We start from the raw sequence: 12112 nt of genomic DNA on the forward strand, positions 1-12112 counted from the left end.
CCAGCCTGACATGCCAGCAGGTCAGCTTCTGCCTGGCACGTCCAGAGCAGAACACAGTGACTACACGGGCGCTGCCCGTGTTCCCGGCACCGGCTGGATGACTGGACACTTGTTCCTGAGAAACCTCCCAGCTCCACGGGGTGGACACTGGCACAGGTGCCAGCAATTGTGCAGCACGCTTAGCCACCAGGACTCCCCATTCCCAGGGTCACCTGACATTCAGATCCAAGGATTCACTCCCTTGGCTTCTACTCTGACCACATCTTCTCTTATTTTCTGAAAATGCTCGGCTGTTCTCTCCCTGCCAGGAGCCAACCACAGATCCTTTTGATTCCTAAAAGAGAAATTCTAAGCTCCAATAATATAAAGCAGGTGTGCACACAGCACCTATGAGAGTAGAGACGGCCTCCCTGTACCTGTGTGACACCTCCTCACCTTGATCTCCAATTTGTGGTTTATGGCCAGTGCAGAATGCTCCAGAGCTTTAATGACAGAGGCGTACGAGTCTGAGAACTTGGTGTATTTGCCCACGAGGGCAATAGAGCAGGTCTCCAGCAGACGATCATATCTATCACACAAAGGTCAAGAAACACCAAATCACTCAGAATGTACATACTCCCGTGAGGTCAAAATCACCTTTTAAAGAGAAGAAAAACATGTCTGGGAAAAATATGATAGGAGCAACTACTGTCTGTGTTCTATGTACTGAACAGTAAAGAGGAAGCAATTTTCAGATCAACATGGCAGGCTTTGTAAAGAAAGTAGGATTTTGGAACCTGTTACAAAGAGATGGCTTCAAAATCTGTTCCAAATTTGGTTTTCTTTTTTTTTTTTTAAGTTAAAAAATTAACAAACACAGACAATTCACAAGAGTTAATGTGATGAAGGGAACAGTCAAATTATGGGGCATCCACACAATAGTCCATACTCATTAAAATTTTTCATTATAAAGTATAATTAGTAACACAAAAATAAAACTGTGCCATTTTTGTGGCTACATAATGATATACAAGCAAATGGACACAGCCTGAAAGGGAAAATGTCAAAATGAAAATAAGTACCGCTGAACAACAGCACGAGTGCTCCCTCTACAAATGCTTATTAGTGCCATCCAGATGACTGGGCAGCTACGGTACCACATACCCAGTGCCCCGAGGTGCCATGTGAAGATCTGTGATGTGCTGTGCAAGCATCACAGAGCAAGGAGGCAAGCAGAGTGGGGACAGCTCTCAAACTGATGAGCTTTGACAGTAGCCGTAAGAAAAGACTGGACACCCTTGTCGATCCTTTTGTAATACGGGGTGAGCAGCATGTTCCCAAACACAGCTCAGGTTATTTGGGAGCAGCCGGGAGTGCTCCAGCCACATCCAGCCATCCGTGTGGGCCTCAGATACCAGTGCTAGCCCACCACAAGGAGGCCTGTTTGCGTGGGACACAAGGGTGATAGCTGTGTGATCTGAACTCCCTGAGACCCGGGACCCGGGCCAGCTCTACTGGGACTTCCTCATCCATGATGCAGCTACATGAGGGCTAAGATCCCTTCTTTACACCCCTTACCATGAAGGCCTTTTCTAGTGTGAGCTGATAACACAAGGAAGAAAGAGCTGAATTCCCTGAGCTCCTACAGAAAAAGAGAAATAAGGCTCGAACTCCCAGCCCCTTATTAGGAAGCAAACCTGTCAGCCATCTCTTTCCACTTCATCAGCATTTTCCGTGGCTGCCTCTCAATAGGAAGGTCAAGTCTCCGGAGAAAATAATCTACAACCCCCTGCTCTTCTAACAACAAGGGGACTCGGTAGATGGACGAGACATCGTGGACACAGATCACCTGTTTAAAAATGAGCAAAGGTTAGTTAATTAAAACAAACAAAAACTAACTGGGCTGACGGACTCCTACCAGCTCTTAGGACCTTGGGAAAATAACTGTTTTAAATTTGAAAACAAAGAAAATGACAACTTACTAAAAATTATAAATTACCAAACTGACTCAAGAAGAATAGAATACATAGTGGCTAACCTCCTATGAACATGGATGCAAAAATCCTTAAAAAAAAAAAAAAAAAAAGTTCATAAACCAAACCACAAATTAGTTTAAAAAAAAAATCATGTCCAAGTAGGAACTGTCCCAAGAACAATGGTTCTCAAAATTGGCTGTCATTGGCATCACTTGGGAGAGCTTCTAAAAATTCAAAAGCCCATGCTGCAACCCACACCACTTACATTTAACAGTGGGATTCACTATATGAATAGATTAAAGCGGGGGGAAAAATCACCTCAGTGGATGCAGATTTAATAAAAATTCAAAACCAATTCATAATAACAATTCCTGGTAAATTAGGAGTCTTAGAGAAAATGTGAAAATATAAAAACCCCACAGCAAACATCATTTGGTTTGATATTTAATATTAATGCTTAATATTTAAAGTCTGAAACAAGGCAAAACTGGTCACTAATCACTACTTCTATTCAACAGTGTACTAGAGATATTAGCTATTACAATTAGATAAGAAAAAAAATGTACATGAATTGGAAAATAAGAAACAATTGCCACTAATTGCATATAATATAACTGCTCACCCATAAAAACCACGGGAATTTACAGGCAAACAATCAGAACTAACGGGGCTTCCCTAGTGGCACAGTGGTTAAGAATCTGCCTGCCAATGCAGGGGACACGGGTTTGAGCCCTGGTCCAGGAAGATCCCGCATGCCACAGAGCAACTAAGCCCGTGTGCTACAACTACTAAGCCTGTGCTCTAGAGCCTGCGAGCCACAACTACTGAAGCCTGCGGGCCTAGAGCCCATGCTCCGCAACAAGAGAAGCCACCGCAGTGAGAAGCCCGCAGACCGGAACAAGGAGCAGCCCCCGCTCGACGCAACTGGAGAAAGCTTGCGCACAGCAACGAAGACCCAACACAGCCAAAACAATTAAAAGTCAAAAAAAATTTTTTAAATCAGAACTAACAATTTTAGTAAGGTTGCTAAGCTTGAGATCAATGGGCGGAAGTCAGCAGGGTTTCCTATACATGGGTTTTATTTAATCAGGAAATATAATTTTTAAAAATACACCATTCAGGGCCTCCCTGGTGGCGCAGTGGTTGAGAGTCCGCCTGCCGATGCAGGGGATACGGGTTCGTGCCCCGGTCTGGGAGGATCCCATATGCCGCGGAGCGGCTGGGCCCGTGAGCCGTGGCCGCTGGGCCTGCGCGTCCGGAGCCTGTGCTCCGCAACGGGAGAGGCCACAACAGTGAGAGGCCCGCATACCACAAAAAGAAAAAAAAAAAAAAAAAAAAAAAAAATACACCATTCACATAATAACAAAAATTATGAATACCTATAAATTTAAAACACAATTCACAAAGATAAATAAGCCTGAAAACCACCTTTAAAAAGAAAATTGTAGAATATTATTGAAAGATAGTTCTTTCAACAAATGGAGCTGGAAGAGCTAGATATCTATACATGCAAAAAGATGAACTGCAAATTTTACTTTAAAGTTACTATCCATAAAAATTAACTCATAATGAATCCTAGACCTATGTGTTAAGCCCTAAAATTATCAAACTTCAGAAGAAAATCTTCATGACCTTGGTTAAGTAGAGTTCTTAGATATGCTACCATAAGCACAACCTATAAAGAAAAAAATGAATAAATTGGGAGTTCATCAAAATGTAAAAGCTTTTATGCTCCCAAAGACACCATTAAGAGAATGAAAAGACATACACCTGAAATTAACAGGAAATTATATATCAACTATACTTCAATTAAAAAAAGACAGGGGCTTCCCTGGTGGCGCAGTGGTTGAGAGTCCGTCTGCCAATGCAGGGGATACGGGCTCATGCCCCGGTCCGGGATGATCCCACATGCAGCGGAGCGGCTGGGCCCGTGAGCCATGGCCGCTGGGCCTGCACGTCCGGAGCCTGTGCTCCGCAACGGGAGAGGCCACAACAGTGTGAGGCCCGTGTACCGCAAAAAAAAAAAAAAAAAAGAAAAGACACAAAAACAAAAGAAAATGAAAAGACAAACCACAAGCTGGGAGAAAAAAATGTGCAAATCATATATCTGATAAAAGACTTGCACTGAGAATATATAAAGAACTCCTATCACTCAGTGAGATAAGCAACCCAATTAAAAATAGGCAAGGGCCTCCCTGGTGGCGCACTGGTTGAGAGTCCGCCTGCCGATGCAGGGGATACGGGTTCGTGCCCCGGTCTGGGAGGATCCCATATGCCGCGGAGCGGCTGGGCCCGTGAGCCATGGCCGCTGGGCCTGCGCGTCCGGAGCCTGTGCTCCGCAGCGGGAGAGGCCACAACAGTGAGAGGCCCGCATACCACAAAAAGAAAAAAAAAAAAAAAAAAAAAAAAAAAAAAAAAATAGGCAAAAGATGTGAAGTTCTAATTTAAAACTAGAAACACTTGTCACAATTTTTAATAGTGACTAATTTTAATGATAACCTATTCTATTATAGAATTGAATTACCTTCACTTGCTGGGACAGAAATATCTAAAATAACTGAAGTGCATGAAAAAAGGCTGTTCATAGCAATGAAAGTATTCTGATGCTCCATGTACTTTGTACGAAGCAGAATCCCTTTGATGGGCTCCTGGCTCAGGCATCGTGTCCGGGAACACTGATCTCAGGTGTCACCCTGAAGCTGGAGCCATCGTGGAGACGGAGAGGAGAGCTGCTTCTAATAGTCAAAGGCTTTCCTCTTGCTCTGTTCACTTTAATGCCAGGGCAATGACTTTAGTCGTTTTCTATTCTCTCCCACACTCCTAGAAGCCTTGTGAATGGATTTCGCTTATTTTATCCCCGCTGCCTCATTCACTCCTCTCTAGGCCAGGTGGACTCCCCGCTTAGTCTCCTGATCCTCAAATAACCTAGCAGGAGAACAAACCATCCATAACCTAATCATACGTTCCTTGACCTCAACTTCCCTTCTACTCTCCTTCAGCCAAACCTGACCAAAGCCACAATCCCAACTTACCACCACTGGAATTTCCATTACACGCACCACACTTAGAAATATCACAGGTTCCAAAATGTTGAATTTCCTGTACCATAGGTAACCTCCATTAGCACAAGTAACAAAAAAGACTATATATTTAGAGCCTACAACACCTTAGACAGCAGGCAACAGGCATATAAAGTTGAGTAAAGTGATCCTTGCCCTCGAGAAGCTCAGTCTATGAGGAGAGACAAACACGGACGAACACACAGACACACAGGAACACATACACACTAAGGGGCAGTATGACAGGCTTGCCACCAGGACCTGTGAGACACACAGGTCACCCAGAGAAGATTAACCCTGAGGTTTGAGGAGGTTTGGAAGGTAAAGCTACTCAGACAATACTGTGTCCTAGCTGGGCTCTAAAGGATGCAAATGAATAGGGGATTGCCAGGCCTATTACAGGGAGAGGGAAACACCCACTCAGCATGGCTGGAGCAAATAGTACGAGGAGCGGAGACAGACAGGAGAGGTAAAGGATGCTCGGGGAACCACAGGAGATAAGGTGATGGAGAATCACAGGGCCGGTGGGCGTCAGTTCTTCTACGGAACAGTCTACTGTCTCAAATTATGAAATAACAACAAGGCCCATGAAACTGGCTAAGAGACATTAGGATAATCAGCAGCAAAAAATAATTTATGTGAAGATGGGATTTCTACTTACTTGTTCAGGTTCAACATGGCAGAACATTGATATTTTCTCTTTCACTGATGTGTCGAGAGGATTTGAGCACCTGCACACAACCTAGACATTTGGATGGACACAAGGGGTTACAAAATTGGGTTTTTCTCCTGACTGAAATTAGACACCACGTTATCAAGCTGGATGAAAATGTGAACTCCTAGCACAATGCACATAAACTGTAAAAATGTTACTTGTTTTCAAAGCTGAAATTCCTAAATCCCAAGTTACAGAAACATGAGAGAGTGGCAGGACAGACAGATTAATGAGCCAACTGGGGTTTTCCTCAACCAGTGTTCTTGGGCAGGAGGGACAGGAGAATGAATGATTGGCTGGGAGGAGAAGACAGGACCTCACACACACCAGGTAAGGAAATCTTTGCAAACCACAACCCAGTTCACTCAGCACTAACCCTACTTCTCCACCATCGGCTAACTAAATGGGGGCCAAGAAAAGGTTTTGGCTGCCATGGAGGCGAGATCTTAATTAGACAGATAAGATCACTCTGAAACAAGGTAACCAGGAAATCTTACCAGATCTGGGGAAAGCCCAAGCCCTCTGAGTTCCCGAACACTGTTCTGGGTGGGTTTAGTCTTCTGTTCCCCTGTTGAACTTGGCTATTTTACAGAAGGAAAAAAAAGTTAATTTCTCTATGAAAAGGAATTTTCAGCTGTGACTCTTCCCCGAACCTCTTTTTACAATAGGGAAATAGATCATTTGACCATTTACCTAGTTTAGTTTTTATTTTTGTCAGAGTTACACATGCATATATTTGAGAGTCAAGTAGTTCTGTAAGGTTTGTCCTAAAAGCAGTAGTAGCAGCCCTATCTACCCCTTCCCCTTTCCAAACCCTAGAGATAGCCACGCTTTCACTTTTTTTTTTAATTTGAAGTACAGTTGATTTACAATGTTATGTTAGTTTCAGGTGTACAGCAAAGTGATTTATATATATATATATATATATATATATATATATATATATATATATATATATATATATATATATATTCTTTTCCAGATTCTTTTCCATTATAGGTTATTACAAGATATTGAACGTAGTTCCCTGTGCTATACCGTAGGTCCTTCACTTTTCCACTCTTGAGTGATCCTCCTAGTATGCTTTACTGCTACTTCTTGACATTTAGTTTGAGGCATTTTCTATTGACTTCCTGTTGGGTAAAGAATCCACTCTTTTCATTCCCCTGCCCCCATTACATGCACCTGCCCTGTGTATGCAACCCCTATTTCATGATCCCTCTTCAGTGTTTACATACTTTTGAGTATTTACATACTGTGTACCATGAAAACCACGTGCCATAGCTTTTCCTTTCTGGTCCAATTATTTGTTTTCCTTGGTTGGTTTTTTGGTTTTGTTTTGTTGATATGCTGAGTTTTCTATGTACCAAATTATCTTTATTCTCCTCTCACACTTAAAGATACATTTGTTGGGTATAGAATTCTAAGTTAGAAGTCATTTTCCTAAGAATTTTTAAGGAAACAGCTTCACTATCTTTTAGCTTCCAGGATTGCTGTTGAAGTCTAATGCCATAATGACTCTTGATTTTTTTTCTTTAGAGTTTTTTTAGAATTTCTGCCCCATTATTCCAAAATTTCACAACAATGTGCCTTGGTGGGGGTCATTTTTCATTTAATAGGCTGAGCGTTCAGCGGGCCCTTCCAATCTAGAAACTCCTATCTGGAAATTTCCTTGAATTATTTAGATCAGGAATCAGAAAACTTTTTCTATAAAGGGCCAGACAATAAATATTTTAGATTTTGTGGGCCACAGTCTCTGTCACAACTACCCAACTCTGATTTTTTTTAAATTAATTTTTATTGGAGTATAGTTGAGTTACAATGTTGTTAGTTTCTGCTGTAGAGCGAAGTGAAACAGTTATACATATACATACATCCACTGTTTCTTAGATTCTTTTCCCATATAGGTCATTACAGAGTACTGAGTAGAGTTCCCTGTGCTATACAGTAGCTTCTTATTAATGTTTTAATACAAATGGGCATATCTGTTTTACTTTCAAAAACAGAGGGTGGGTTGATTTGGCCTGTCTGTTGGCCTCTGGTTCACATCACACTTCCCTCTCCATTTCTATTATTTTTTTGAAAATCCCATTATTTGGATCAGAACTCCTAGACCAGCCTCTAATTCTCTTGCCTTTTCTCTCCTATTTTCTCTCTCTTGACCTTTCTTCTCTACTTCCTGGGTATCTCCTTAAACTTCTTTTTCATTCCTGCTATCCAATTTTTAATTTCCAAGAATTCTTTTCTATTCTCTGAATGTTCTCTTCTTAAGGTATTCAGCACTTGTTTAACAGATGCAGTTTATCTCCTCTTAATTCTGAGGATATTAATGATATGTTGCTTTCTTTTCTTTTTTTAAGGTTTCCTTTTCCTACTCCCTGCAGAGCCTCAATTTCCTCTGTTTTTTCTGTTGTTCTGCTCTCTTGCACGCTAAATGCTTTCTCCAAATGTCTGGTGATCACCGGCTGCCGGCTCACTCTGAAAGCTAACTTAAAGTTCTGTGAGTGGGTGACCTTGTCCACCAGGGTCCTCACTGCGGGAATCTGGCTGGTCTGTTTTCACTGAGGAGCCTCTGAGGGCAGTGTGTTTTCTCCTGGGTTAGTTGCATACCCCAAGAAGAATCTTACAATCTCCTACGTAGACGGTCCCTGCCTGGCTGTGATGATTCTGCAAATCAAGTAGCAGAAATTACACTGTCCCTAGTGCCTGCTCATCCAGAAAAAGCCTACAGTCTCTGCCAAGACGGGAGAGGGACTGATGCCCAATTGTGCATAACAGGGCCTAAGGGGATGCCAGGGTCTAAGTGCTTCTGAAACGGCAGTTATAACGAGCCCCACCCCCAGGCCCAGAGGTGCCCGGTGCTGCCCATTCCTGAGTCTTTGGGGGTTCTGCAGGGCGAGCAGGGTTGCTTCCCTGCTTTCTCCACTGCAGGCTTAGAATCCAGCTCTCCCAGGTCTGCTCAGTCCATTTCTACATGGCCATCTGCTTTCTGCCTTCCTAATTTTTGCCACTACTGACTCCATTCAGAGTATTTATCTTTGTGAATTTTTGCCTTAAGAAGAAATTCCCTCTACTCCAGTTGTAATGGAGTTTCATCACGTAGTAAAGACAAATGGACACATGCGACCCACTGTCTTTAACTGTAATTTCCCTGATTAATTTTCCAAATGTTTTCCATTTGATCTTTTCAAAAAGTATGATTATAATAATTTAAAATTCACAAAGAAGTGTTTTATTCCCTGCTTTCTGCACCTCAAATATTTGAAACAGATAAGGAATGAAAACCATCCTCTCCTCCCTCCTCTCCATCCCCCAACGTAAAGCTCTGAATGCCTTACCTGAGGAACTAGACTGACATGAATGTTACAGAAGTTCTCTCTTTTGACCTTGAACTGGAACTGACGGAAGGCCTCAATAAAGGGCATGCTTTCTATATCTCCTACTGTCCCACCAAGCTAGAAGAACAAAGTTAATTTAGAGGTTAAGCACTAAACCTTCCTTTTGTGGTTCAGGTGTCTAACAACCATTCTCTGTCATCTCAATTCAGTGATCAGTAACAGTGTAATGCAGACTCCCTGGGCCTGTAAAATGTCAGTTAACATACTGACACTGGACGTTTCTTTGTGCTAAAAGATTACTCTTCATGATAGGTTCACATTCCCCAAGGTTATCATGGATCTTTCCACATCATTTCAAGAAAACGGTCAGGTGAAAGATGCACTAGGAATTTTATTTGTATGAAGAGTCACAAAGCAAAGAAACCAAAATCTTATCTACTTAGCCATAAATAACTTCTATATTAAAATGCAGTTATAAACAAACTGCTGGAACTTTTGAGTCTCCTGTTTTCATCGGAACACTGAGATCCAACAGCTAGGATCAGCAAAGCAGGAGTACAGAAACTAAAACCAAAAAAAGGCTCATTCAGAGGGATGATGAACATTCCTGCCAGAGGAAAGCTGAAGGTCGGGTCACCTGACTTTCTCAAGAGACAGACGAAAATGCGTCATGCCACTCTTATTGGTACAATTCATACTAAGCAAATGTATAAATGCTGAAAAAGGAGAACTGCGTGAACGAAGTATTGCTTTCGATGGTGCAGCCACTCCACAGGACGGTGACTGTGCCCTTAGCTGCCATGCTGCCCTTAGGAGGGTCAAGGGCTGCACAGGCAACTTGCTGATCAGTTGCTGGTGGGTGACTAAGGAGGAGAAAATGTACACCTGGTCGCATGCGCAGGTACCACGGAGATCCAAACAGACTCAACAAACCTCAATAACACACACTTGAGGCTCCAGGCCATCTTCATCCACGGGTATTAACGCCTGTCTCATCACCCACTCCTGGATTGCATCTGTGATGTGCGGGACGACTGAGGAAGAGAAAGGACATCCGTGACCTACATGTCCCATCCGCATTGATTGAGGCAGACACACCCTTTGTGACAACAAACTGCAGAGCAGCAGTGGGTCGTAACAATACTTTTGAGACCCCTCTCAAATGCCCTTAACAAATCACTCTACCCCCAGCCTCCCTTCCAGATTTCCCGGTTGTGGCTAGAAGCCCTACAGGAGAGTAGGGCCTCGAGGGGTAACCTGAGCCACCCCAGAGTAGTGGCCTCAAAGCAGAATCTACCCTGGCCACTCCTACTGCTTATGGCTGGGTGGGGGGTGGGGGGCGGGGGGAGCACATCACACCCTTTTTCAAGGACAAGAGAGCACCAGGACCCTGTTCCATTACATTTCCAGTTTACCCAAGGGTAGATAATCTACCACAGAGACAGGGAAGTGCAGCAGGGTGGTCGGGAGCACAGCATCTGGGGCCAGAATGCCTGGATTCAAGTCTCAGTTCCACCACTCGTTAGGTGTGGATCTCTGGGCAAATTACCTAACTATTCATAAGTTCGATCTCCCTATCCGTTAACTGGAGGGAAGAGCTTCTACTTCCTGAAGTCATGGAAATGTAACGATAGGGCACTGGTGAGATGCTGAGCATAGCCCTGAGTGACGGTGCTCATCAACCCCAGCCATGGCTCAGCGTTTTTTAAACCATAGTCGTGGGGCTCAGAAGGCCAGCTCCTAAGGGGCAGAGATTGCTGTTTAACTTGCTATGTATAGAACTGGCAGTGCCTCAAGCACAGGATATTACCTATTCCACACACAGCAGCCAAAGTGGTCTTTTATTTATTTATTTATTTATTTATTTATTTGATTTTTTTTTTTTTTGCGGTACGCAGGCCTCTCACTGTTGTGGCCTCTTCCGTTGCAGAGCACAGGCTCCGGACGCACAGGCTCAGCGGCCATGGCTCACGGGCCCAGCCGCTCCGCGGCACGGGGGATCTTCCCAGACCAGGGCACGAACCCGTGTCCCCTGCATCGGCAGGCAGACTCTCAACCACTGCGCCAACAGAGAAGCCCCCAAAGTGGTCTTTTAAAATGCAACTCAGAGTTCACCACTCCCAGGCTTAAACTACCGAATGGCCTCCCACGGCTCTGAGTAAAATGCAACCTCCATGCCGTGGCCCTCCAGGAGGCCCCGTGGAACCTGGCTGCAGCCCACCTCTCCCACCTGCCCCTTGGTCTCAGTGCAGGAAGTCTCCCTCCTGGTCCCTGACCAGGCCCCTTGCAGCCGGGGTCCTGTGTCCGCGCCGAGCTCCCCTCCTTTTGCTCTTCCCAGGGCTGGCCTCCCAGCTCACACGCCCTCTCTTGGAGGCTTTCCCTGACCACCTGTCCACACTTGCCTTCCGCGCCACTCTCTCTCTCTCTCTCCTCACTCTATTTAGTTCCTTCTCAGCTCCTATCAGACAACTCACTTCACCAGTTTGGTTTTTTCTCTCCCAGAAGGTAACCTCCATGAGGACAATGGCCTCACTGGGTTTGTTCATCATGCACTCCCAGTATCAGCAAGGGTCTGATCACACTGAGCAGTCAAGAAATCGCTGATGAGTGAATAGATGAATTAATACACTAGAGGCCTAGAACAGCAAACTGTATGATCAACATCACTGCCACTCCTAATTGATCCCGTTCTGTGTGTTGGGAACTCAAAGAGAAATACTCCACTGACTGAGCTCCTTTCATTTTCCCAGCAACCCGGATACGTAGGTACTGTTATTATGCCCATTTCACAGAAAAGGAAATTAGACCTCAAAGAGGGGAAGCAATCTGCCCGTGTTCACAAAGCTGGTTAAGTGGCAGAGCTAAGACCCACACATGACCCCCTAGCCCAGAATCCGGCCAGGGTGGCCCCAGGGGAGAGACAGCTGTCAGCGTGACCCTCAGCCTTCAGTCCAGCAAAGTCCAAAGTCAAAAGCAGATTTATTCTCATAACTCAGATGAGAGCCACTCTTCAGCAAGCCCCCAAATCTGGACTTATGCCATCAT

General features: G+C 44.2%; 1 protein-coding gene across 2 annotated transcripts in view; it reads right to left on the reverse strand.

The window, feature by feature from the left end:
* CTPS1 (CTP synthase 1) overlaps positions 1–12112 on the reverse strand; it is a 31144-nt gene that overhangs the window by 12514 nt on the left and 6518 nt on the right. For both annotated transcript variants that reach the window (XM_081223901.1, XM_081223900.1), the window contains exons 4-9: positions 10001–10101; positions 9068–9184; positions 6227–6310; positions 5676–5756; positions 1677–1828; positions 436–568 (exon numbers count right to left, since the gene is read on the reverse strand). In XM_081223901.1, coding sequence (XP_081080027.1) covers positions 436–568; positions 1677–1828; positions 5676–5756; positions 6227–6310; positions 9068–9184; positions 10001–10101 — 668 coding nt within the window. The remainder of the gene's footprint in view (positions 1–435; positions 569–1676; positions 1829–5675; positions 5757–6226; positions 6311–9067; positions 9185–10000; positions 10102–12112) is intronic.

The sequence above is a fragment of the Mesoplodon bidens genome (genome assembly GCF_964165515.1).
Source record: "Mesoplodon bidens genome assembly, chromosome: 2".
NCBI lineage: Eukaryota > Metazoa > Chordata > Mammalia > Artiodactyla > Ziphiidae > Mesoplodon > Mesoplodon bidens.